Raw genomic sequence first — 24,673 nt, forward strand, 5'->3', positions numbered from 1 at the left:
GTTCTCGGCCCAAAGAGGCTGAAGTGGGTCTAGTTTCTGTGGTCGGTGGTAATAGCCCGGGTATTGGATGTCTGTCTGTCTGAACCTTTCTATATGTCTCACGTTTAGGTTTGTGGCAAGCGTACATAGTAGCCGACATTCTCTTGTTTAAAAAGCCTGAGAGCCTTTGCATTTTCCCACCTAAACTTATCCCGGGCTCACTTTTTTGGACCATGGTTTCAAAATCAACCTTGCCAATCGACATTTTCCCAAGCTGGGCACGCTTGAATGATGTGGAATTTACCAACGCCAAATTGCAAGAGACGGATGGAAAGGGAATTGGCTTAGTGGCCACCAATAACTTGACAGCAAGTGTAGAAACATGTGGACTTGAAGGAGGGGAGGAAAAGCCAGAGCCAGAGGGCCAAGTTTGCAATTCAGATGGGGAAAAGGACGAAGGAGCTAGGGTAGAGACTCATGGTCATGCCAACAACCACCTAGGCAAGATACTACAGGTCCCTCATGATTTGATCCTTTCAACCGCTTCCATCGAAGAGTATTCCAAGGTCGATCAAAACTTTCGTCAACTACTTGACTCTGCAGGACATCAGGTATGTCGCTAAGCCAGAAGACATCTGTTCTCCAATACAGCAATGGCCAGCCCTAGTCTCGGAGCGTGCACTAACAACCGCTGACTGTTCCTCATCAAAGTCGACCCGGGCAGATATCATGCTGTATCTCTTGGCACATCTAGTTCTCTCCAGCCGAGATACTTCGAGCCCAAGAGACCTTGTGCCAACACCATGGACAGAGTACCTGAAGTTTCTGCCTCGTGATATCCCAGTCCCAACAATGTGGTCGGAACTTGAGCGAGCTCTGCTCCAGGGCACTTCGCTAGAGGTATGTGTTCCCACAAACACGCGAGAATAACCAGACCCGAGGATTGCGGAGCCGCAGGCTCTCTGCTAGAAGAACGATTTCCCCGCAACGGAACAAAAGGATTCTGACTGCACTGTAGGCTGCACTAGACGCTAAGCTATCGGCTCTGAACAAGGAGTTTGATGAACTCATCGAAAGATCATCAACTCTTCCGTTTTGGAACTCGTTCTTTTGGGAGAGAGAAGCGGTGACTGTTGATAATTGGGTATTGGTTGACGCGTGGTACAGATCTCGATGTCTGGAACTACCGAGATCTGGACACGCCATGGTTCCTGTCCTTGACATGGCCAACCACTCACACTCACAAACTGCTTACTATGACGAAGACGACGAAGACAACATTGTCTTACTCTCTCGGCCTGGTATGGAAATATCCATTGGAGACGAAGTGAATATATCCTACGGAGAAAAGTCACCCGCAGAAATGATCTTCAGTTATGGGTTTATTGACCACGAGTCCACTGTAGAGGAGCTGACTCTACCTCTGGAGTTGCTGGCCGACGATCCATTAGGAAAAGCGAAACTCCACATTTTTCGAGGGTCGCCAACTATTAAGCTATCTCGATCAAACGGGAAAATAAGCTGGCAATGTCCTTTCGTCTACTTGATGTGTCTGAATGAGGAGGATGGTCTGGAGTTCAGGGTCCTCCAAGGAACAAACGGGGACCGGGAGCTAAGGCTTTTCTGGCAGGACGAAGATGCCACGGCTCGAGCAGATGATTTCGGAGATCTCATCAAGGACCACTCCCTCTGTCAGATCTTTAGGCTTCGAGCTGTTTCGGTCTTGCATGAAGTCGTAACCGACCATCTCATGCAGCTCTCTTCCGAGATTTCCCATGATGAACTTGAGCCATTGCGCCGGGCCGGAAAGATCAGAGATGGCCGCCTCCAACTGGCCCAAAAGCTCAGAGAAACAGAAGCCAGTATCCTTGAAAGCGCTGCGGGAGCACTGGATGAACAGGTATGTACTACAATATTTCCTTTTCATTTCAGCACATCCATCCATGACCGATGGATGATGTGGTAAAGTCGACAAGCCAAGTGGCCCAGGAGATTATGACTTGCCACAGCCTGCCATACACGTAGCTATCTTATTTTTTCGAATTCCCATGTTTCATGTATGCGATCCTGGCCAAGCAGCACTTGAAGCAAACACCCCGACTTCCCCAGATTCCCCGGAAACTCCCCTAGGTCCTCAAATGCCAGGGAACGTTCTCCGCATTCTTGGCTTACTAGCCTGTGTGTCCCGGAACCTACATAGCAGGAGGTGCTCGGTCACACACCGAGCTTTCTTTACACATCTATCTTCGATACATCTGCTTGTGCGATCCAAAATGAGGTAAACGGCTAACGAGGTGCGTCATCGGGACGGTACAGAGGACCCATCTTTTTGCGGACGACCACGTGGTAGCATATCTCGGATCAATGGAAGTTTCCCAAGACAGGCAAGCGTTTCAACCAGCGACCAATGAAGAAGAGGATTTTAGTTGACCGAAGCACACCTTACAGTGGATGCTTGTCGGCTATTGTTGAGCATTGACATCCTGGTATTGTGGGGTAGCCGGCAATTGCTTCACCTACCTTAGGTACCTACTGTCTGTATGTAAATCCTTGCTTCTCTCTCTCTCTGCAACATGAATGGTCCCCCTGTGTGACGAAGCTATTGCGAAACCATCACATTAGCATTCGCGTCACTTCTAGAGACTTCAGCTTCCTGTTCACCTATCGTACTGCTCTTATCTCTTACAAAAGTCATAATGGTATTAACCCACGGGCAAGTCTCTGATGCCTAGGTAGTATATATACACCTCCCGCAGTATTCTCATCCCGTAATGTTGAACGCAATGTAGCCTCCTTCAACTTTCGGGCTAACTGAACCTCGAGATGGAGTCAACTGACATTCGGGCAAATTCCGTTTACAAAAGTCCATTGTGGGCTGAATCAATTAGAGCAGTACTGAGAATGGTAACCTCCTGCTTCTCCTAGCCGACTTTTTCTAGGATTCGCCAAAGCATTTGAGGGAGCTGTCTTGCGTATTAGCAGAGAAATACTTGAGCCATATCTTGCTTGAGAAGACAATGAACTTCTGAATAGCCAGTGATGTCGGATAAATCAGAACACTTTCTCATTGCTTTGCTTTGCTTTGTAGAAGCAGACAGAGCGTTTGGGGATCTTAATGCAACATAGATGCCGTCCTGGCCGTTCGATTCACCCGCCGCCGAGATTGTGGAGGAAAAATGCGTCCCTCTGTTTTATTGTACGGGTCAAGAACAAGGCCCATCGAGATTGCTTATCCTAACAGAGCAATGTACATCCTTTCGGTTTCCCCAGATGTTCACCAGGTTCAGATCCCGTTGAACATGATCTAACTCCCGGGCGGTTCTCGTGGAGAAACGCGGAGAAAATGATGCCACAACAGTCGTTTATTAGCCACACACCTCTATCTTCACTAAAAACACGCTATATCACCGAATTCTCGACATCATCACATATACGCCATACTCCCTCGACAAATTGCACAAATTACTATACAAGCCCCTTATAATTCTACTGTATAGCGAGTATAAATAGGAGTCAGGGATGTGTCATCCCTGTAGCAAGCTCTCATTGCCCCAGAGAAATGGCGGCTGAATCAAAGAGACTACAAAATGACGGGCTGAGGGTACCCATGGGTATAGACGCGTTGTGGCACAAATCTTTCGTTGAGCAGCTAGTTGAACTTTTCTTCAACTTACAGATTGTGTTGTATACCTAAGATCACTAAGCCTGGGTATGGAGAAATCGTCCGTGTGACCAGTTTGGCTGGAGATAGACGTGGTGATGATGCGCATGTTGTGAGCGACGCCTAGGTACTCTGTAGGTAAGAAATGTTTTAGTTTGTAGTTAGAAATTTCCCCTGATAATGTGTTTTCAGTGTGTTAAAGAGGTGGCATGTACGATTCACGATTCCCACAACGCAAGAACCATAGACAATTCGGCTAGGTGCCAATTCGTGCTTGGGTTTCGGGTTTAACGGCATCGGCCCCTATTGAGGATCCTAGAGAGGAATTTCCGTTAGTTAGAACTCCCCATACATGACTATGTTCGATCATAGCTCGAGATAGTCAGGCGTTGTTGAGAAATGAGGGCTGTCTTCCAACAGTCTCGTCGTCAGTTTCATACCCCGAATTCAAGGCAGGTCCATTTTGGCTAGGGCTAACTAGCAGCAGGGTACGCTACAGTTAGCTGCGGATCAGTGATCTGCGACAACTAGGTCCCTAGTCAACGACTGCGGCTCCGAGGTGGGTCTTTTGCGGTTCCCCCAGGACAGGAGGCTTGAAGCTAAGCCTGCTGGAGAAGGGATCTCAGGGCTGACAGTGTTTGGCATGCAAATCAAGGACGTGGCCTGCTGGTGGTTGTGCTTCGAGATCAACTGGAAGCTCGGGGCGCATGGCAATAGGGCGGGTCACGGGTAGGAAAAGGCGTCCGTTAATGAGGTTCGACTCAGCTCGTGTTGAGCAACCCGCAAGCCAGTCGATGAGCTCCTCTTCACCTAACGCAGAGTTACACCGGAGGCGTCCACCGCGGTGAATGTACTGTATACCGAACTTTCTTGGTGTAAGTTGGTCCCAGCTTTGCGGAGCTTCCAATTTGTTAGCCTCCCCCCTTTATTTCTACTCTGTTACCTGTGCCACTGTTGTACAGTTCTAATATCTACAGTTATGGATCAGAATAGTTGGATCTGCGTGTGTGTGTGTTTCTCAGCTGAGTCAGGAGCGTTATGAGAAAACGTGCGAGCTAAAGTGGCTTAATGGCCAGCCACATCTCTCATCCAGTTCACATCAGATACCCCAGAGTTCCCCGGGGATAAATGCTGGGATGCCCAGGCTTATAATGCTAGCACATACAGCATCATGACCAGTTCATCTCACGATCAAATCTGGGGTTATCGTGGATCTTGGGTGAACTGAAGGGTCCATCCACGATCATGGTAAACACATGCCGTTGTGGCATCACCTTGTTCACGATCTGTCTCGTGAGATGTCCAGAGACCAGAGGCGTGATAGGGGTGTATGGATGGGGTGGTTAAGTGCCTGCTTAGTTACTAGTCGAAACGGGAGCCGCTCTGCTTCTGCGGCTCCGTATGCCAGCAGCCAGTTGGCTGGGACCTATTTTCAAAGATTGTCAACTCAGCCAAGCTAGTGAGCGTTATGCGCCAGCACTAATATCAACCTCGTGGCTCGGCGGCATCGCAAAGAAGAAGCATTGACCTGTAAGCCACGCGTATCAAAGAACTACAGGCTTTGTTGACAACGGATGTTGCGAAGAGGTGAAGAAAAACTCCATGGTCGAAAGGGATGTCGATACACCAGGAAGTGACTCGGGGAGTTGACTATGTTCCGTCGGAGCCACAGTCCGTACTCCGTAGGCCAAATGTAACTATCATGTTGAGCCGACAAAGAGTCAATGGAAGGCCTATTAATCTGGGGTAAAGGACCCGGACCATAGCAACTATGTACAACTAATTGGATAAGAAGCGGCCAGTGCCGGGTGGGTGTGATGCCATGGGCTGTTGTGAACATGTCGGAGTGTTCTAGAGTTTTGCGAGTGGTGCCATTTTCTTACCCCAAGCCAAGGGTCACCGGTCACCATTGGCTGAGCAAAGAATACCTGGAGCTGAGACTGCCCTCCGTATCCAGTGCTCACTTTCATATTCAGCTCACTTTTCTTCTCTTGATGGAGCTTTATTACTCTTTTACTCTTTTAAAACACTCGTCTCCTAATAGTAGTGCTGAGGAAGTCAGGGTGAAAGATTGTATATCCATTGGCAGTTGATACCTAAGAGCCAGGGTTGTCGATATGTAAATAGCAGCTAAACAGAGCAAAAGTGGTACTCGGGACCATGTAAGGAGTATGAAAGCGTATGAAAGAAGCTCTTTTTCTTCTTAGCAAGGTACTTAGAGCCCTGGCAGTTTCTGTGTTGGGAGCTCGTGTGAGCATGCATATATCAGACTCAGATTACAGCCGACGCTTGCAGAACAAAACAAATGCAACATATTGCAACTCAATATCGGTTACTAGTGAATCACGCATATGGAGAAAACTTTAGTCTCAGATGAGAATCCTAGCATTCATCTATCTGCCTTTCCGATTCTTCTTCATACTTCCTCTTCTTGTATCCTAACATTTTACGGCCATGGACTACTCTAGTAAAGAAAAAGGCTCTAAATCTCTCATCACTTTTGGCTCTCAAGTCTTCTCGTATATAAGAAGGGGCAGTCTTGCTAATGAATCGAGCTGAGTCGAGTTGAGTTGTATTGATGTTTCTTCATTTGTAGTATCAATGCTCAAGCCCACGTTTTCGTCTACACGCCCCCACTAAAGCGGATTGGATGTCATCACGCACGCCCCCAAGCACAGCATCTCCCTCACACACAAAGGGTGCTAAATGGCCGCTGCGGCTGTATGTACTCCATGTACCTCTCAGCTTAACTCGTTAGCGTATAGCATATTTCGGTACCTCTCGAATGTCGTTTCTGGAACGGTGTGAGCGAGCGTTGCCAGAGTGGTGAGGTGAGCGAGTTGGATCGAGTCACATACATATTTTCCCCAGTGGGAGCCGCTCATGCTCTCGCACTGTAACAGGTAGGCCTTCTTACCATTTGATTCTCGGCATTTGCACCTCTACAGTACGGCAGACTTCAAGTCCCTGAAGAGTAAAGTGGTATCATAAAGTCGTGCACTGTATCCAGCGTCATGATCCACGCCTGCCCAGGCCCATGGACCGGGACTGACATCGGCGTTGACATTGACATTGGCATTGGATGCCAAGAGCACGCCCCCATCCCCAGATTTCTCATGGTGTCTCGTTCGTTCATTGCTGAAGGTCGACCAGGTTAATCGAGAACAAGCATGGTGGCACTGACTGGCCTCTCCACTGTCCCTGGGCCTCCCCCAGGATTTCCACTTCTTTCTCCACACCTCAAAGAGTCAACGACCGGGCCCCATTCCCATTCCCATTCCCATTCCCTCATTTTCTACTAAATCTTGCTCTTTCCCACCCTGAAGAACCTAAATCCTCTCATCTTTCCCACTTTCACGTTTGCATCTTTACCATTATTTCCCCTTTTATCTCTATTCTTGTCTCCCTGGACTCGTATATATATATTTATATATCAACCCTACCTCATTGTTCCTCTCTAAGATACCCAATAGCAAAAAAGCGTACCTACTACCTACCTACCCGGCTACTACTTCACATTACCGCGTCTTTAAACCCCACCAACCAAGTCACTAAATCACAATACGCCTGTCCTCACTTATTAGTCCCGGTGCTAAAATCACTCGATAAAGACCTCGGCTATCACCATTCGACATTTCGGAATTTGACCGTTTCAAGGACACAAGACAATATTGTATAACTAAAAAGGAACACTGCAATAAACGAGCAACCCTGGCACCCACATCACCGACCAGTCTCCTCACTTCGGCAATTTAGCCGCCTGTTCCACCCAGGTCCCATCAACTCAACCCGACTCAAACCCTTCACCTACCTACACAGAACAACTACCGCCAAGATGCCCGGAATTCTTCCCATGAAGGTGATCAAGGTGGGCACCAGCTCTCAGAGTCGCATTGCACAGGCTTGTGATCGTTGCAGGAGCAAAAAGATTCGTTGTGATGGAATCAGGCCAACATGTTCTCAATGTGCCAACGTCGGCTTTGAATGCCGGACAAGCGACAAACTTAGCCGCCGCGCATTCCCTCGTGGCTACACCGAATCTTTGGAGGAGCGCGTGCGACAATTAGAAAGCGAAGTTCGAGAGCTTAAGGACTTGTTAGATGAGAAGGACGAGAAGATAGACATGCTCTCTAAAATCCACGGCAACCGATCGAGTCCTTCAATGCCGGCGAGCAGCCCGGCTGCACCAGAGTCCCGAAATGAAGCCCTGGCCATAAAAGAAGATACTTTCCGCGTACAAGCTGCACCTCTGTTACTTGGAGTTGAGAATTCCGACTCTTACTTTATGGGCGCATCTAGTGGTAGAACATTTATTGGTACTTGTCTCCATCCTTTCCTATGAGTCAACTCAACTGACACCCTCGACAGAGTCTTTCAAGCGAAAAATTCAAGAAACCGGCAAACCTAGCACCGACTTCAACCCAGAGGCTTTCCTGCATATCCAAGGCTGCAAGCCCCTTGGTCCCAGATCACCAGAGCAATCTTTTAGGCTTCCTCCTCGTCTCTTCTCTGACCGCTGTGTCAATGTTTACTTTCAAGAGTGGGCTCCTCTGTTCCCCATCCTCCACAAGCCCACATTCCTCCATGTCTACGAGGAGTTCGTCGCCGACCCTGAGAAGGTCAAAGGCAACCACAAGCTCGCGCAACTCTACCTCGTATTCAGTATCGCGGGTCTGTCATCAGAGAACCCTGACATTCCCCAGCTTGCTGCCTGTGAGCAGCAATGGCAAACCTCCCTGGATGCTATTCTCATGGAGGATACTATGAACACCTTACAGTGCCTGTCCCTCGCTCTCCTTTACTGCACCATGCGTGCAGACTACAAGCGATTACAGCACTACAAGGGCATCGCTGTTGGTCTCTCGCATCGCCTAGGCCTGCACCAGAGTCAGAAGAGATTCTCCTTCGGTGCTCTCACAATTGAGACTCGAAAGAAGGTCTTCTGGACCATTTACACTCTCGATTGCTTTTCTGCCGCCACTCTTGGCCTTCCTAAGCTTCTTAAAGAAGGGGATATACAGACCGAGTATCCGTGCGATACTGATGATGAGTATATTACTGAAAAGGGCTTCCAGCCTACACTTCCTGGTGAATATACTCGCCTTTCGAGTGCGCTAGCCTTGTTCCGTGCGACTCGCATCCTCGCCAAGGTGCTAGAGAAGAACTACCCCGCCTCAAGCTCCTACGAGATTTCGCTTCAACAGATGGCTGCTCTCGAGAGTGAGCTTGATGCTTGGTACGACCAGCTGCCTACCCATCTGCGACTGAACTTCGTCCAAGATAAGCCATCCACAGATGTGACTGGTAGCCGCTCACCATTACTGGCACTGGCCTACTACTACATTCGAACACTTATCTATCGTCCGGCAGTAGGCTCCAGTTTGGGTTCTAAGGCAGCCTCGGCCTTGATGTCAATCGGAGCGTCGAGCAAGCACATTGTTCAGATTGTTCAGCTGCTTGAAGAACGCGGTATGACCTTCTCATTTTGTTTGAACAAGACGGATCTGCTGGTTGTTTGTGGCATGGCGCTGCTCTACCACTCAACTGATCTCAAGCAAGACAGTAAACTCATGCGCGATGACGAACGATTGGTAAATGCCGTGATTCATATCCTGGATAAGACTGAGGGCTCTGGCTCGCTGGACTTCAAGCGTGTGGCTAGCATGCTGGTCAAAGTTGACGAATCCGATGTGTCGCCAATGCACACTTCACGTGAGGTGTCGATGCCCCCCGCGCCCGTCTCCAACCGAGGATCCCCACCAAGAGGAATAGTTACCAAATCTAAGAAGAAGAAGAGCAGGGCAGGCTACCCCCTCGGTCAGCTCCCAGCCGCTGCAGCCAGCGAGAGCAACTTGATTGATCATCAGGAGAGGATGCGTCGCATGACGATGCCCTGCGTTGCCGACCAGCGACCTGAATTTTACCGTGCTCGGGGCCGTCAATCATTTGACAATCCTCAGGCCGAGGTTCCCGTGCTCCAGCGAGGACATCGCATGTCCATGTCCCCCAATCCAGATCGCAAGACTTCCCCGCTGTCCCGCAATCTCGACTTCATGCCCTTTGCCCACTCATCACAGTCACCACAACCGACTTCACCGCAACAGACACGTGCACACTCCCATTCTGGCCCTACAAACCAGGCACATCACACGATGGGGAGCTCTTCGGTTGCTGCCGCTAAGGTGAACGGGGTTTCAACGACTGAGTGGGAGACATTACTTGGATCATTGGATGGTGGAATGAACAACGTATACGATGCTATCTATGGCGGACAGGGCCTTGTCAACGAGAGTGCAATCGCTGTTAGCAATTGTGGTGATTGGCCCCCGGACAATTGGGACCTCGGCGGTTTCAGCATCGCCGAGTTCGGAAACAACCCGCAGCCTCCCCAGAGCGTTCTCAGCATGAGTGATGAGAGCCTTAGCTCGGGTGAGGAGGTCGGCCCCTCGGAACTTGGACTGAGCGTGGAGAGCGTTGACTATCGCAACCACATGGTGGCTCAACAACATGGTCATGAAGGATACATGATGCCCGACCATATGGAGACGTTTCCTATCTTGTAAGGGTGATGGACAGAATGATACCACAGGAGAAAGTCTTTGTATTCAACATGGGTCTGACAACGGAGTTAATACTGGGGACTTGAATTTTAATGATGTGATGAATGGGAGTCGGGCTGGGAATTGACTGGCAATGAGTGTTTTTCTATTGAGCGATCTACTTTTATTGGCTAACTATTATACCTGGGAGGTGAAATTTTGTCAGACACTCGGTATTTTTGAGACTCTTATCCTCTACAGAGGAAACAGGGACGTGGAATATGGATGATGGGCAGTTCAAGGACTGCCCTCGCAATACGGCATGCTAGATCATCTAGTTGTTAGTTCGTAACTTGCAAATGAACGAAAAGAACGCAGACAAACAAGCCCACCCGTCCAGCGGTTTAGAAAAGTGATACGAGTAGTTGATTCGCTTGGGCGGTTGGCTTTCAACGGCAAGGGGGCTTTTCTGACAGCTGCCCATCGCATGCATCTGAGTTTACCGGCTGCCCGGTCCTGCAGGAGATGCAGTACGTGGGAACGAGAATCGACGCCTACTCAAGCCCTCAAGGGAGGATTGGACCGGGTCTGACATGCGTTGCCGGTGTTGGAGAAGCCAAAGGACCCAGGATGCGGTCAGAGAAGCAAGAAAGCACCTGACCTTGAATGAGGGTGTCAAAATAAGTTGGTCTAGAGCCCTGGTTAAGATATGCTACGTTTACCCAAGTCTTTTTATTACTTAGACAAGAAGTCCTAGTAAGTTTTCTTGCCCCCCCTTGGTTGCACGAGTCTGAACCGGATGAGCACAAGATTCGCTGTAGCCGGTGTGCCTCGGGAAATGGCCCGGCCGTACATTCCAGTTAGACGCCTTGCAGTTATGTCAAGCTCGTGCCAAACACTACCTATGGCATGGCTCAGGCACCCAGGTCGTCGACTCGCTCGAGCCAATTGAAGAAGAAAGACAGACACATAGGAATACTGTACTGTGGAGAGTCTAGAGAGTCTAGAGAGTCAAGGTGGCTAGAGAAGCCCAAATGTGGCCGTGCAGAATACCTCTTGCTACCTATGTACGTTAAGTACTAATTCGTTCAGGGGCGGGATGACGTCTCCAGGTGAATCAACCTGTCACGACACCCCATTCTGCTATCGTGTCTATCACGTTTCTATCCGAGCAGTGGATCTGATGGAGAAAGCTCTATTGATCATGGCCAACGAAAGCACATGAGTGCCCTGCCCTGGTCTTGAGTTGTCTCCATAATCGAATCCATGACCTGGACTCTTCTGAATAAGAAAGCGTGTAGTATTCGTCGATCTGTTTGGTCATTTCAGTCATTCCATTGGCAGGGTCCCTATTGCGCTGCTAAATCCTCATCAACTTGGCTTAATCGGCTTCCACAAACATCAACGATGGAGGCGGAGCGACAGTCTTTAATCAAGAACAACGCCCAACCAGGGCCTGTTCCCCAAGGTCAGACACGCCAACGAGAGTAGAAGCCTCATGCAACACCGCTAAATTCACTTCATAACAGCGCCATGGGCCGCCGCCAGACCGTCACCACGAGATCCTTCTCGGCGACTCCCACAAGCAATTGCTCATCGCGGCGCAAAGCTTGATTGGCCTGAAAACACCATGGCCGCCTTCCGAGGTGCAGTCAAAGCTGGCGCTCATGCGATAGAGACCGATATTCATATCTCGGCCGATGGCGTTGCTGTGATATCACATGTAAGTTGGAGCAGTAGGTGGTTCGCTCTTCTCCATGCTAAGTATCTACATCACAACTTGGCTTACTTGCCTTGCCTCGCCTTGCCTTGGCTCGGCTCGTCTGACACTTGAGCAGGATGCATCCCTCAAACGCTGCTTTGGCATTGAGGCTCGCATTGGAGAGTGCTCGTGGGAGTATCTCAGCACTCTACGCACAGTAGCCGAGCCTCATGAACCTATGCCGCGGCTCAAAGACTTCCTTCAGTGGTTAATTCGGCCGGAATTGCAAGACATTTGGGTGGTTTTAGATATCAAGGTCTGCTGCATCTGCTCAAGCTCAAGCATGTGCCATAAGACGGAAGCTAATGCAGGCCCCCCAGCTGGACGATGACCCGGCAGAGTTGATGGCTGCAATTGCGAGGGATTTAGACGCCGTCCAGGCACCTGTGCCATGGGATCAACGTATTATTCTGGGATGCTGGAATGTAAGCTGCAGTGCCTACCTAAGCTGACACCCTTGGCACAGTTTCTACACTTTCACATAGGCGCCTTGATGATGTTGCATGCAGCTGACATGCTTCAACAGGCATCATTCCTACAGGCTGCGCGTAGTCAACTTCCAACCTATCCATTGGCCCATATCAGCACCTCCCTCTTATATTCGCACCACTTTCTGCGCGTACCCAACCTCGGCTTCAATCTCAACCACAAGACTCTCATCGGTCCATCAGGAAGACTCTTCTTACGCGAACTTGGAAAGACTGATAAGCTTCTTATGACGTGGACTGTCAACGAACCTCGCCACATGGAATGGTGTATCCGTCAGAATCTGTGTCATCCACGGCGCCGCAATGGAAAGATCGAGGGGCCTGCCTTGATAGATGGTGTCATTACTGACAATCCTGGTTTGTACCTCGAGATGTGCGAAAGGTTCGAGAACGAGATGGATGGCAAGTTCGCCAGACCAAAGCTGGCTCTCACTGAAAGGATAAGGAAGAAGGCTGAGACGGTAGCCGTCGTTATCCTGACGGAGACTCTGATGATGGCTTACCATGTTCTCAGAAGGATGCAGGGCAAGTTTGATTTTCTTCGAGACCGCCAGAGCTTGGACAAATAGTAGACGAGATATGATGATTGATGACAGAAAGTGATGCCACTGCTGGCCTAGGTAACGCTTGACTTTGAAGACAGCAATAAAACTTGGACAACAACTTGCTGGCTTTCTGGGCTACGCCAGGCTCACAATTAGCACGAATGCGCCCACCAACCTCGACAGCCTTGGGTGTTCACAATCAATACATGCGGTCATGCATACCAGAACTGCCCTTGGGGGTCTAGCCATCACAGCATGTCAACGTATCAACCACGACACAGCAACCCGTGGATCATCAGAATTATAGTGACCGTCCACCAAGGTCTACCTGGTCATTAATCCTCTTGGGCTCAAGTAAACTCTGTGTTAAGATATGGAGTAATCCGCCCTGTCCTGTCTCTTGGTTCTAGCCGTAACGCACTGTGTAAAGGACAATAACAACAACCCAAACGCTGCTCATGACGCCCCGCCCCTGTCTTCGTATTCCCCTTCAGATTTCAACGTCAATATCCAGGTCTAGTGACCCGATCACATCGTCATCCATCAGCGGCTTATGTATAGTAGGGATTCCCTTCTCTTTGTGTTTCTCCTCCTGCAGCTTTGCAAGATGAGGTAGTAGTTGGGATTTGGCGGTCACCTTCGGTGTACTAGTCCCAGGAGTGTTGGTCCCGCTACCGTTGGCCGCTGGCTTTTGTTCCACTTTCTCGTTACCGTCATAAACGAACTTGGCCTTGGTCCTAAGTCGTCTTGACATGTCACCTTGATAGGTTTCACCACGTTTGAGGGCTGCCTCGATCTCCTTCGACTTCGCTTTTTCCTTCAACTGGGCCTTTCGTACAGCTTCCGCGTTCAACCGCCGGTTCTCTCGGTTACGCTCAGCCAGTCGATCTTGCTCAGTTTGGGCCTTGGGTACTTCGTTGTGCTTCGAAGAGCCCAGACTCGTCCTAAATGCTAAGCGCTGGGAACCAAGGTTGTCGAGCTCCTCCTGTAATTCTTCGGCCTTATCGTGCTCACCCCGTTGTCTTGCTTCCTCGAGTAAGTGAGATATGCGTTCTCGCTCGGCGGGGTCAAATCGCCTTTTCAGCTCTTTTATCCGAGCAAGTCGAGCCTTGATTTCCTCTGTGGTCCAAGAATGATTGATCAGGCCATTGATCTCATCAATTTTGTCCATAAGGTAAGCCTTGCTTGGGAGTATCACGCCCTCATTATGGCATGTGACCTTGTATCGATTGAGCTCGTTCTGTGGTGCCAGTTCAGTATCAATCCCATAAAATAATTCCAGTTCAACATACCTCTGTGAACTTTCCGCTTGAGGCAGCGATGAAAGGAAACTCCTTGATTGCCTTACCATGCGCCGCCTTGACATACTGATCTGTGACGAACGCACCGTTGGGCCCCTGAAGAGCATAGGGGCGACTGGTCGTGAAGCCTATGAAAAATGTTAGTCCTGCTGCTGTATTGTACTCATTGTTACAAACCTTTGATGGCTGCCATACGATACTGCTCAATGCCACTTTCAGGATGCGGCCCAAGAGCAATACGTATATAACATCCAGTGATAGCCTGCTCGAATCCAGGGGTGAAGCAGACCTGAGCGAACTCATTTCGCCCCAATCGAACTCGTTCATAATCGCGTAACTCAGCTGGCGGTTGGTCGCGATTTTCGTCGGCATCGGGAGTTGGGGAGCGTCCGCGATTATAGTCATCGTCACTGTCCTCTGCCCCAGAGTTGCGTCTGCGTGGAGAGTAATTATCCTTCCGTCTCTCGAGATCCTCCCGTCGACGTGCTTTCTCTGCCTTAGCTTGGCGCAAAGAGTCCATCGCGGTCTCCCTCTTGCTCTCTGTGCGCGGCCGTGATGCCTTTCGATCGCCATCTTCCAGCTCCGCATTTCCAGCACTGCGTTTCTTTTTGACCTGTTTGCGCTCCTCATTCTCCATGTTGCTTACCATCTGACGGAGCAGGCGGTTCTGTCGCTGACGCTCTATGTCCGTCATACGCTCAGCGATAAGCTGCTCTCGTTCGAGTTCCGGCAAGGCCATGATCTCTGCCTTTTCCTTCTGACTCTTGTATCGACCATCAATAGGGTAGGCCTCATCGTCATCCTCTGCAGCCGCTGCTCGACCTCGCGATGGTTCGTCGTCGGAGTCAGATTCATCCATAGGAGCGGACTCAAGAGAGTTTGGCGTTCCTGGCGCAGACCTAAATCACGATAGGTCAGCATACTGTAAGTATATCACAGTGATCTGGAGGAGCCGCAAACAGAATGCGGATTAGGGGGCCTGGACAGTGTTCAAGCTCCAGATCATCATGCTACCAATTTGAGGGGCATCACTCACGCCTCGCCCTCCTCCTCGGAGTCATCGTTTCCTCGTCGCGACTTCTTTCCCGCCCCTTTCTTGGAACCACTTCTTTTTGCTGGAGGCGGCGATGGCGATCCGCCCCTGCTCTCGTTGCCGGAGGCTTCATCATCGGAATCCCCACCTGCGAGAGCGAGAAGCTCGTCGTCGACGTCAGACATGGCGACCTTGTGGTGAGCCAGCAACGGCACAGAACGCAATGGCTTTAAAAGACAACAATCGTATCCCCAGGCGCAACCGCGTTCTACGCGTATTAGGTGAACCGGGTGTGAATTTGGCAAGGGAAAGGGGTCGAGAGAGATGCGTGATCGTGCGCGCGGGGATTGAGCGATGAAAGAGGCGAAAGTGGATGGAGGAGAAGAGGATTATGCGTAAAGCAGAAGTGCACAATAGCTTCTCCTTGAGCAGCTTGTTCTGAATTCGTGGTTTCCACCCAGCACCTCATTGGTCAAGGTTATGTCATACTGCTGCACGTGTGTGGCTAGTGCGACGGGACTGTCGGGGAAGCTTTAGTCCGCTCTCGGTGAGCAGTCCGCTCACCGAGAGTGTCCAGGCTCATCATTCGATTTTGGGGCCCGCCATCAATTGATGATTGAGAAGTAGGTCAGTCTCTGTGTAACAATTATGTCTTTATCCAGGACTTTTGCCAAGCCTTTGCGCTCTCTCCTCGTGCGATCAACACCTAGTCTTTACAAGCCATGTGTTCGCACCATCACCACGGCTCCAGCCTCAGACTCAACATCTGGGTCTCCCAAGAAACTCAAAGCACTCACCCAGGAGCAACGTGATTTTCTTGACTCAGCTGTAGGACTTCCAACACAAATTCGTTTGATTGGTGACTGATATACTGGTAGCTTCGTGTCAACCAAGCTGGTGAACTTGCTGCAGTCCTCATTTATGCTGCCCAGTCACCCATCCTTCTTCGATCAAAGCCTCATCTTCGCAAGCTGATGGCGCATATGTATGATCAAGAAGACGGTCACTTTAAGACCTTCAATGACCTCATTCACAAGCATCGCATTCGCCCTACTGCTCTGTACCCTTTGTGGTCCGTCATGGCTACCGGTCTGGGCTGGTCTACTGCTATGCTCGGTTACGAAGCTGCGATGGCTTGTACAGAAGCTGTCGAGACAGAGATTGGTGGCCACTATAACGAACAAATTCGGACATTGTTGGAAATGGTTACGCAATGGGAAGCCGAGGGCTACGAAGTGGGCGAGGAGCTATCAGATCTCGTCAAAACTCTCAGAGTGATACGAGACGAAGAACTGGAGCATCTCGATCATGCGGTAGCGCATGATGCACAAAAGGCAGAACCTCATTGGCTTCTCACTGGCGTCATCCGCGCAGGTTGCCGAGGTGCTATCTGGGTAAGCGAAAAGGTTTGAAGCCACGAATCAGATGTATTATAGTTGTAATATAGGCCTACGCGAGGCTCCATAGGTAAACATGTATGAGTAGGAACTCCGAGATAGAAAGAAACATGAGCACGTGAGAGAGGATGGCCGCGCTTGTCGAATGCTTCCCATGAATAAAGTGCAAAACCACCTGGTCAAACTCCTTGCCATGCCTTTTGCAAAGTTAGAGTCAGAATACACCATCTCCAGGACAGCAGGGTCAGGGTCACTGCTAGTTGCTTTATTTTGTCAGTATTCTGCCGTACATTCGAAGAGCTGGACTTACTAAATTGCCAAGGGGGCAACGCCATCGACTTGGTAACCCCAGTTCCCGTTTTGCTCTTCCGTAAGGAGCCAATCATAAGGGAACTGCACGATAGTGCCCTGGACCATATTTAAAAGCTCTTCAGCCTGCCCCCGTGATGGCATGTCGTCAATACTAAAACCGCGTCGGCTATTCTTAGTAGTTGCACGGCGTCTGCGTTTCACTGAGCCAAACTGCCCCGGTGGAGGGGCATTAGTATCTCTTGAGGATGGTTTCTCAAGCGTCGAAAAAGTAGTGCGCCTCTCTCTGTCCTTGGTACCTGTCTGCGGGTCAAGGTATCTTCCACTACTGCCTCCATCGAAGGCAGGGAATGGGGTGTCTCCGGGCGAGTAGACTGGAGATGGTGCCTCTGTATGTTGATGTGCATCGGGACCATTCTCATTCCCCAGCCCAGTGGTGGGTCGTGATGATATAGCCTCGCCGTCTTTCATTGCTTGTTTTTCATCAGCATCACGCTGGCTCTCGTCAGGAATGACGATTTTGATTCTATCCTCCTCATGGTGGCCAAGAGGGAGCTTCTCGGCCATTCTTCCGACTGCCTTCTCCGCTTCAGTTTCAACGGCCTTAGCCATCACCTCTGGTCCTGGTGCACTAACACCAGCACCACCCGCAGTGGATCCACGATGTCTCGAGGATGGAGGGAATTCCGAGTCTTCACCTCTTGATCGGCCACCTTCCATGCTTGCCCGGAACCTCTCGCCGTAGGTCGTGTACTCTCGATATTCTGCCCAAGTGCTCACTTCGGAATCCGGCATGCAACGGAACACTCGGCGATAGAGCTTCGTGTTGTTTTGAGCAGCTCGGTTCCAAATTTCGTCAATAAAGTTGGGGTTGACTGGATCTACCATACAGTCCTTGTCAATGTGTGCTAAATGAATATCTGCGGCCATCGGATGGAAAACACCATTAACCGGTTTTCCCGTTTCGGGATCGAGATGTAGTGGAGGACCGCCAATGTCAGTATCGTCGCTTATCGGCAAAGACGGCAGCTGTGCGGGACGGGGCAGGCCAAGTTGATCCGTAGTGCGACGATTTAGAGCTGGCACGGGGGGGAGGCTGTCGTTGTGGTTTCCTAAGTCCAGATATCGATTATCGGGCTGGGGAATATGTGACTGTGTTTCCTTGGGTGATTGCAGTGTTCCCTTGCCTTCATTGCTGATGTTGCTAACAAGGACTTCACGTCCGTTGATGATAACAGAATCGCGGCCGGCATCAAGGCCAGATTTCTCGGCAGTCTTCCAACGGTCAGGCCCATAACCGGTAACGTCCAGCTCATGCTTCACCTTATCCTCTGCTTGATTGATGACAGTACTATCCACTTCTGCATTACTGTCGCTACTGCTGCTGCTGCTACTGCTGCTGTCGTCTTCAATCTCAACTGCAGCATCTAGATCATGGTTAATACTTGGAATGCGTAGGTGATCGGGGCGTTTCGGTGAAAGCTTTGAGGAATCGGCAGGACCACCATTCTCTTCGTTATATATATCCTCCATCTCTTTCTCGAAATCTTGACGGTCAAGCTCTGCCTGGCGCTCTTGCTCAAGTATTTCGTCAACGTCGAGGCCGAGATGTTCTCGCATCAGTCGGAGTCGGAGTGTGTGAGCAAAGCGGCCAACTTGGTACGGTCTTCCAGCCATTGTCGAGTTGATCATATCAGTATCTCGAACGATCGCAGCACACTCCGAATCACGACTGCCAAGCATTGATCGTTCATTGATATTGGCGGAGCCGATAAGGGCGACGCGGTCGTCAACGATAATTGTCTTGGCATGGATGTAGAGTTGCTCGGTGACAAGGACATCGTTACTCATGACTCCCCATTGACGAAGCGAGTAGAAGGCGATGTAGTCTTCCGGCTCAATGCCAGCGGCTCGAAGCCTGCCAAAGATAGACTGTTCGCCTCTACAAATACTAGCGTACTGACACATCAAGATCAGGCGAACACTTGTACCCTCCTGTTCATCGACTGTATTTTGAAATCCAGGCATGAGGGGAATAACAATAACGCAACGCCAGTCTTCATCATTCTCGTGAGCCCGTATGATTCGTTCAACAAGAGCGTCACCGATACGGTTCACGATTCTGGTGTTATATGCCTCAGTACCTGGTAATGAAAAACTGGTTTTCCATATAGACAAAATGATCTGACTCCTCGATCATTTTGATGTATGCATTCTGAATACTGTGCTCAGTCTGTTCGATCCCCAATGACCAAGTGGTGGCAGATCGGAGAATTTGGACTTCGCAAGTGCCGGTTAGACCCAGCTCCTTCAACTCATCTACATTAGCGTCCGGCGGGGGGAGCAGGAATGGTAACGGGCGTGTAGGCTTCCGCCCTCGGCGAAGATAATTCCAACGCTGGACAAAGTGGCGCGTCAAGTCTCTCGCAGGTTGGCCCACAACTTGCATAGCAACATCATGCCAGGGCATGCGAGGTACCTTGCTTCGGTCGTACATTTCCTCATATGGCTCGTTGAGCCTGAAGAAGTCCTGCACTCGAGGATTTGAATAATCCTTTCCGGGGAATAACTGGCAATGCTCTGCATCCTTAGGTGTCTCAGACATCTCAAATCCAGTTGGTTTGTCGTCGACGATAGGATGCTGAGGACAATCCCATCGTCCAAAGCACAAATCAATTCCTCCAACAAAGGCTACATCGTGATCCACGATGCAGATCTTCTCGTGATGAGCGAAGAAGAATTGGTTCTTCTTGAATTGGTTGGGGGACCGTTGTACAAAGATGTTAGGGTGGAGGTTCAACAATGACAACTTAGTATGCTCGGAATTTATCGGAACGGCAGCTTCGACGTTTCGGTATACTATGACAAAGACTTTAACACCTTCCCTAGCTTTCTTCTGCAGCAGTCTATCCAGTCGCCATTTCTGGCTGATAGCTGCTGGTCTGCGCATGTACAGCTCGGGGCTTAGCCACCAATCGTGGATGTAAATAACATCGCGGGCCATATTGATAGCTCGAGAAACGTTCCACATATAGTCGCGGCCGTCGACGAGCCATTGGGCAAATACATGATTTCGCACAGGAGAGAAACTGTCAAATCGTTTGTTCTGATACCAGGGAGTTTGCTTGAGCATCTGGTTGATGGAGTCCTCAAACTGCTTCATCACGGATTGGTTGCGGGAGAAGAGGCGGACCTTGCGTTCGGATGAGCGAAGAGTCATAGTGTGATGTTTGTCAGGGGGTGCCTCCACAGTCAAATCGATCTCAGCCTTCTTCTCAGCGGAGCCAATCGCCTTAACCTTGCTTCGCTTCGAGGAAATACTGAATTTCGAATCGACTAGGTACACATCAAAAATGTTCATGTTTTCGGGGGACTCCACGCAGACGATGTAGCTCTGTCGTACCAGGAACCATTTCCGACTGTGTCGAGAGATAACCTTTGCTGGTGTCAAAGCACGGCGAAAGTCTAGACCCTTCGAAGGTTGGATATGAAGGTAACACTCCTTTCCGTGGTAACTACCCTCGGCGGCGAGGCGAACGCCAAGTGCCGAGAGTTCGAGAAAGCGACAGAGTCGGTTGCTGTCAGCTCTGAACATTAGCCATCTGATCATCTCAGACAAGTACTTTTCAAGAATACGCCGTTGCTTCTCAACATAACGTTGTCTCCGCGTTGCCATGTCCATAGCAGGCATTCCTGGACCCTCTGGGTTGGACATATCCCCAGGATCGGTAATGCCTGTGGATCTGCGCCTTGGGCCCATTCCCAGGAAATTGCGAGACTTCCTTCGTGGGAGGCCACCGGGATTTTCGGGGTCACTGAAAATGCCGTCTCCTGCTGCTTCAGTTGCTGTACCCTCGCCAGCTGTCTCTTCTTCTCCGCGAATCCTCGCTTGATCTTCTTCGTCGCTTTCTTCTCCCTTCTTGCGAGCACCGCGAAGATAGGGGAAGGCCGAATATGGAAATTTGGGTTGCTTCGGCCGGCCACCCAAGTCCATGCGCCCTGGCATGTACTTGTCGTTGTTGATAGCAAACTTGTAACGCAAATGTAGATTGTAGATATCTCTAAGCGTTCGAGTTACGGTCCAACTCATTCTGCTCGGTCCGCTTCCGTATTCCAGTTCTATAGTGAATAGCCAGTGTCGGTCCTTGTCGTCATCCTCCATGGGAGAGCTATCGGTAATGCGAAGCTTGAGCTGCTCAAGAAGAACTGGGATCCTCTTATTCCCGTGTTCATCTCTTTGTATCATGCTAGCAAGCATAAGAACGGCGGGAGCACCAGCCCTTAGTTCGGCCATCAACTCGGCCGATTTAAAATAGTCAAAACGGTCTTCTTTCTTCTGTCGAAGGAGTTTGAGTGTGTTCTTGACTTGCTTCCACTTCTGAGCACCGAAAGTAGACGCACGTTCAGAAGTGAAGAAGGGACGTCGAGGTGTCATAGCATCACCATCCGAAACCCCTCCACCACCAAAAACGGTAATTCGGCGGACGTGACCTGTTCGTCGTCCGACCGCTCCAGGGCTCTCGACCTCATCAGTTTCCTCGCCATGGTGTCGCACAGCCGAAGTCATCCAAGAGTTTCCTCTACGGAAAGCCCTGCCCAAGCGGTCTCTACCTTCGCCTTCGGAGACACCATACTCAGGGACAGTTGTATCGGGCATACTTGCACGGCGCTTAACCAGCTGGTCGAAGCTATCCAACACATCAATGTCGCTCACAAAGCGCCGAGGCGTTCCGGGTGTAGAAGTGGTTGCCTTCTTTGTGCGGCGCATCCTCCTCTTCTGTTTCTTTTTCTTTGATTTGCCGTCTCCGGGGCTGCCCTCATCGGCTGTTTCCTCAGCGTCGGCATCGGCGTCAGTGTCCTCCTCTGTCAAAGTGCCAGGGATTCCACGGCTCGGTCGCGTCGGAGAGTTGATGTTTGATTGATTGCCTTGACCCGAAGGTCCAGCTACAGTAGATGACTTTGGTGTCGACACGCCACTATTGTTGGTGAGAGCCTTGAGTTTGGACATCAATGAGGCACCACGAGATTTGCCTGGGGTTTCTGGCTCTTCCCATGAATTGCCTCGCATAAATGTTGGTGGCGTATCGATGCCATCTGCGCGGGTGAACTGTATGCTCGGCCTCGAGGGCGCCTGACTATTGTCTTGTCCGTCACCGTCAACGGCCAGGCCAAAGTCTCGGTCGCTGATGCCGTGGCCCTTGAGCGACTTGGTTGAAGCTGGGGTGGATCTTGGTATGGCTGATAAAGGTGCCTTGCCGTGACCGGAAGCCAATTCGTTTGAGGCTGGCTTCGTTTCTTTGGTCGACCCTGGAGGGTTTGACAAGGTTGTAATCTTAAGACCGACAGGAGGTAGGAGAGTATCGGAGGTTGATTTGGAAACAGATGGGGGACCAGGTTGGAGATTCGGGTCCTCTGGGGAAACTGAACGAGGACTGATGTCCATGGGGGAGACATCCCCATCTGGTCGATGTTGCGTCATGACGAGTTGTCGCTCTCGATTCGAAGGTCTGGTGGTAGTCTTATCCTATACTACCTAATTGGCAAGGACAACGGGCAAGCTGAAAAAAGGTATTATGTGTTCAATTGTTGCAGCCACGTAAAACATGCTGAAAGGAACGGAAAATAATCAAACTTGGAACTGGCGATCTATGTGCGGTCGTTCTTTTGTCACAAAGAAGCACAGAGTGTGTGGTTCGTAAAGGGGGTCTTCAAGCGTCGCACGCACGTATGTTGGTTGCACAGCGAAGGGTGGTGACGAACTAAGCAAGCGGTCGATGAAGATGGATGAATGGAGGAACAGCCGAGAGGATCTCAGTACTGTAGTCGAAAAGTGTTTGCTGTACAGCGTTATCGACGCCGTCACGAGACTTGTGTCGGACAATAAATATCGGGGTTCAGGGGGAGTTTGACATCCTTTATTCATCGGGGTCCATGTACCAAAATTTCGGGAAACAAGCAACCTAACCCTTGTCAAGTCAGTCGCGGATGGAAGATCTGTCCAGGTTTCGCTGCGCGTTGGAGATGGACAAGCAAGAATCGAGCTCCACTGAATTTCGAGTCTACCCGGTAAGCTTTAAACTAGAAGCGGTATAGGCTTTAATTAGAGCATCCTTATTTGCACCTGCGGTGCGGAAAGGGCGATGAAGCCCACCTGAATAATCCCCCAAGTTGGGTACTCAGTCCCAAGTTCCAGTGCTAAGGCAGGAGGAGGTGTTGCGGGCGTTTAGACGGGTGGGTTTCAGGATCTAATTAGTCTGGCAGATAGCTTCCATCCATGACCGCCATGTACGCATTTTGACAAGATCCTCGTATAAAATACCTAAGTGCCTACCTCATGGATGGGTTTCAGTGTGAAATGGCGATCAACATTGGGTTGATACATTAGTAACTTTTCTGTGGCTGCGACTTGAACGGTATTTGTCATTATTCTATAGCCTCAGTGTTAATCATTTAACGGTGTCTTGATCACGATGGTTCCAACCGCTTATTCGGGCCCTGGATGCCCCCCCCCCCCCCCCATACTATACCTAGGTCAAAGGAAATTAATGTTAAGATTAATCAAATCGCCTCTGGGAGTTGATATAACCCTTTAAATACGTATAAAAGGAAGCTGCCCTATGTTCTTCTCGTCCCTGTCGCTATAAAAAGATGTGCGTGGAAACAGACTAATGTATTGACTCGTAAAATACTAAGTATACCTAGGTAGTTAATTATCCTGGTGCTGCTATATCTCGTACTCTTCCACTAGATTTATGTCATTTACTTATTATAATCTCTTCTTGCCTAGACAAATCACCTTTTTACCTACTGTTACCGTAGTACTGTTGACCCATTGTGACCAATACCATCTCAAGTTCTCTATTAGACCTACGATTTGATCAGTACAAGCTCAGTTTAATCTTACTGTCTCCCAGCCATATAGTAAATATTGACAAAAACAATGTCCTCTGTCTTTGCCTACCTGCAGCATGAGCAATCGGAGTTGACCAAGAAACAAATCGCACTTGTTTCAACTGATATAGGTTTAGATGTTAAACTTGTATCACCAATGATGGCCATTCATACTATAAGTCGACGTATTGGTTGCCGTAGCCAGCGTCTTAGTCAATGCACAGGCGGACAAAGGACAGACCCACAGTTCTTTCACCAAATACAAACCACGATCCTTTCGGTTTCTATTGTTGCCTGCCCGCCACCCTCAATAGCAATATTGCAGACACTTCATCAGGCCTGTACTTTTCAACTCAGCAGCAGAGTTCCGTCAATACGATTGAGGTTACCCTATACAATACGTTATACTCCACCTGCAATCAACCAATTGTCTAGGCATTTATTTATATTACCAATTTAGACAACTATCCTATATATTATATACACATTTATGAGCAATCTCCATAGAGCCACTGTGTGCTCTGAAAAGCAAGTGATGGATACTATAATATTGTTCGTACGTTCTATTCTATATTGTTTTGACGTTCCATAGCTTTCACACGTTTTCCTGATTCGTCTGTTAAACATTAAAAATCTGGTCCTACTAGGAATATTAGCTCGAGTAAGTAGACGGTGTCGTGTTTAGGCTATTGCTAACGCAATAGCTTCCCAGAGTCTTCACACTTAGGGTCCCTTATCGTGAAGGGCATGAAGGGTTCACCAGCAGAA

General features: G+C 49.7%; 8 protein-coding genes across 22 annotated transcripts; 4 read left to right on the forward strand and 4 right to left on the reverse strand.

The window, feature by feature from the left end:
• Positions 1 to 108: 108 nt before the first annotated feature.
• Positions 109 to 3,099, forward strand: FVEG_02640 (hypothetical protein). Of its 2 annotated transcripts, XM_018890038.1 has the most exons (5): positions 109 to 590; positions 691 to 879; positions 998 to 1,879; positions 2,296 to 2,517; positions 2,698 to 3,099. In XM_018890038.1, the coding sequence occupies exons 1-4, from the start codon at positions 213 to 215 to the stop codon at positions 2,407 to 2,409; spliced, it is 1,563 nt and encodes a 520-aa protein (XP_018746289.1). In that variant the 5' UTR covers positions 109 to 212; the 3' UTR covers positions 2,410 to 2,517; positions 2,698 to 3,099. The 2 variants fall into 2 exon arrangements, with proteins under 2 accessions (XP_018746289.1, XP_018746288.1); XM_018890037.1 differs by having other exon boundaries at positions 2,296 to 3,099.
• Positions 3,100 to 3,896: 797 nt separating this feature from the next.
• FVEG_15107 (hypothetical protein) lies at positions 3,897 to 5,550 on the reverse strand (the record flags this gene model as incomplete). The annotated part of the gene is made up of 4 exons (XM_018904199.1): positions 3,897 to 3,943; positions 4,274 to 4,493; positions 5,004 to 5,066; positions 5,524 to 5,550. 4 exons carry the CDS (start codon positions 5,548 to 5,550, stop codon positions 3,897 to 3,899), a joined length of 357 nt encoding a protein of 118 aa, XP_018746287.1.
• Positions 5,551 to 6,889: 1,339 nt separating this feature from the next.
• FVEG_02639 (hypothetical protein) lies at positions 6,890 to 10,611 on the forward strand. The gene is made up of 2 exons (XM_018890036.1): positions 6,890 to 7,956; positions 8,009 to 10,611. Exons 1-2 carry the CDS (start codon positions 7,476 to 7,478, stop codon positions 10,201 to 10,203), a joined length of 2,676 nt encoding a protein of 891 aa, XP_018746286.1. The 5' UTR covers positions 6,890 to 7,475; the 3' UTR covers positions 10,204 to 10,611.
• A 604-nt stretch (positions 10,612 to 11,215) lies between these two features.
• On the forward strand, positions 11,216 to 13,513 carry FVEG_02638 (glycerophosphoryl diester phosphodiesterase). 14 transcript variants are annotated; one of them, XM_018890022.1, is made up of 5 exons: positions 11,216 to 11,647; positions 11,709 to 11,902; positions 12,018 to 12,197; positions 12,262 to 12,366; positions 12,468 to 13,513. In XM_018890022.1, the coding sequence occupies exons 1-5, from the start codon at positions 11,446 to 11,448 to the stop codon at positions 12,996 to 12,998; spliced, it is 1,212 nt and encodes a 403-aa protein (XP_018746272.1). In that variant the 5' UTR covers positions 11,216 to 11,445; the 3' UTR covers positions 12,999 to 13,513. The 14 variants fall into 14 exon arrangements, with proteins under 14 accessions (XP_018746272.1, XP_018746274.1, XP_018746283.1 ...); XM_018890028.1 differs by having other exon boundaries at positions 11,709 to 12,197; XM_018890025.1 differs by having other exon boundaries at positions 12,018 to 12,366.
• On the reverse strand, positions 13,268 to 15,521 carry FVEG_02637 (hypothetical protein). The gene is made up of 3 exons (XM_018890021.1): positions 14,453 to 15,521; positions 14,267 to 14,403; positions 13,268 to 14,214 (listed from the first exon to the last, which is right to left on the reverse strand). Exons 1-3 carry the CDS (start codon positions 15,132 to 15,134, stop codon positions 13,465 to 13,467), a joined length of 1,569 nt encoding a protein of 522 aa, XP_018746271.1. The 5' UTR covers positions 15,135 to 15,521; the 3' UTR covers positions 13,268 to 13,464.
• Positions 15,522 to 15,597: 76 nt separating this feature from the next.
• On the forward strand, positions 15,598 to 16,970 carry FVEG_02636 (ubiquinone biosynthesis monooxygenase Coq7). Its single transcript, XM_018890020.1, has 2 exons — positions 15,598 to 16,136; positions 16,187 to 16,970. The coding sequence occupies exons 1-2, from the start codon at positions 15,957 to 15,959 to the stop codon at positions 16,718 to 16,720; spliced, it is 714 nt and encodes a 237-aa protein (XP_018746270.1). The 5' UTR covers positions 15,598 to 15,956; the 3' UTR covers positions 16,721 to 16,970.
• FVEG_02635 (hypothetical protein) lies at positions 16,962 to 19,042 on the reverse strand (the record flags this gene model as incomplete). Its single annotated transcript, XM_018890019.1, has 2 exons — positions 16,962 to 16,968; positions 17,016 to 19,042. 2 exons carry the CDS (start codon positions 19,040 to 19,042, stop codon positions 16,962 to 16,964), a joined length of 2,034 nt encoding a protein of 677 aa, XP_018746269.1.
• A 109-nt stretch (positions 19,043 to 19,151) lies between these two features.
• Positions 19,152 to 22,493, reverse strand: FVEG_02633 (phospholipase D; the record flags this gene model as incomplete). Its single annotated transcript, XM_018890018.1, has 1 exon — positions 19,152 to 22,493. One exon carries the CDS (start codon positions 22,491 to 22,493, stop codon positions 19,152 to 19,154), a length of 3,342 nt encoding a protein of 1,113 aa, XP_018746268.1.
• Between the last annotated feature and the right edge of the window lie 2,180 nt (positions 22,494 to 24,673).

The sequence above is a fragment of the Fusarium verticillioides genome, chromosome 5, assembly GCF_000149555.1.
Source record: "Fusarium verticillioides 7600 chromosome 5, whole genome shotgun sequence".
Classification (NCBI taxonomy): domain Eukaryota; kingdom Fungi; phylum Ascomycota; class Sordariomycetes; order Hypocreales; family Nectriaceae; genus Fusarium; species Fusarium verticillioides.

What these genes read in the sequence shown, in the direction of transcription:
- FVEG_02640 (XM_018890037.1), top strand. Translation starts at nt 213, where the DNA reads ATGGTTTCAAAATCAACCTTGCCAATCGACATTTTCCCAAGCTGGGCA. An exon ending in TTGACTCTGCAGGACATCAG is followed by an intron (nt 591 to 690) that starts GTATGTCGCTAA and finishes TCCTCATCAAAG; the next exon opens with TCGACCCGGGCAGATATCAT. An exon ending in CGGGAGCACTGGATGAACAG is followed by an intron (nt 1,880 to 2,295) that starts GTATGTACTACA and finishes GGGACGGTACAG; the next exon opens with AGGACCCATCTTTTTGCGGA.
- FVEG_02636 (XM_018890020.1), top strand. Translation starts at nt 15,957, where the DNA reads ATGTCTTTATCCAGGACTTTTGCCAAGCCTTTGCGCTCTCTCCTCGTG. An exon ending in GTGATTTTCTTGACTCAGCT is followed by an intron (nt 16,137 to 16,186) that starts GTAGGACTTCCA and finishes ATATACTGGTAG; the next exon opens with CTTCGTGTCAACCAAGCTGG.
- FVEG_02637 (XM_018890021.1), bottom strand. Translation starts at nt 15,134, where the DNA reads ATGGATGAATCTGACTCCGACGACGAACCATCGCGAGGTCGAGCAGCG. An exon ending in TCGTATGGCAGCCATCAAAG is followed by an intron (nt 14,404 to 14,452) that starts GTTTGTAACAAT and finishes CATTTTTCATAG; the next exon opens with GCTTCACGACCAGTCGCCCC. An exon ending in CAAGCGGAAAGTTCACAGAG is followed by an intron (nt 14,215 to 14,266) that starts GTATGTTGAACT and finishes CTGGCACCACAG; the next exon opens with AACGAGCTCAATCGATACAA.
- FVEG_02638 (XM_018890022.1), top strand. Translation starts at nt 11,446, where the DNA reads ATGACCTGGACTCTTCTGAATAAGAAAGCGTGTAGTATTCGTCGATCT. An exon ending in ACCAGGGCCTGTTCCCCAAG is followed by an intron (nt 11,648 to 11,708) that starts GTCAGACACGCC and finishes ACTTCATAACAG; the next exon opens with CGCCATGGGCCGCCGCCAGA. An exon ending in TTATTCTGGGATGCTGGAAT is followed by an intron (nt 12,367 to 12,467) that starts GTAAGCTGCAGT and finishes ATGCTTCAACAG; the next exon opens with GCATCATTCCTACAGGCTGC.
- FVEG_02639 (XM_018890036.1), top strand. Translation starts at nt 7,476, where the DNA reads ATGCCCGGAATTCTTCCCATGAAGGTGATCAAGGTGGGCACCAGCTCT. An exon ending in TAGTGGTAGAACATTTATTG is followed by an intron (nt 7,957 to 8,008) that starts GTACTTGTCTCC and finishes CACCCTCGACAG; the next exon opens with AGTCTTTCAAGCGAAAAATT.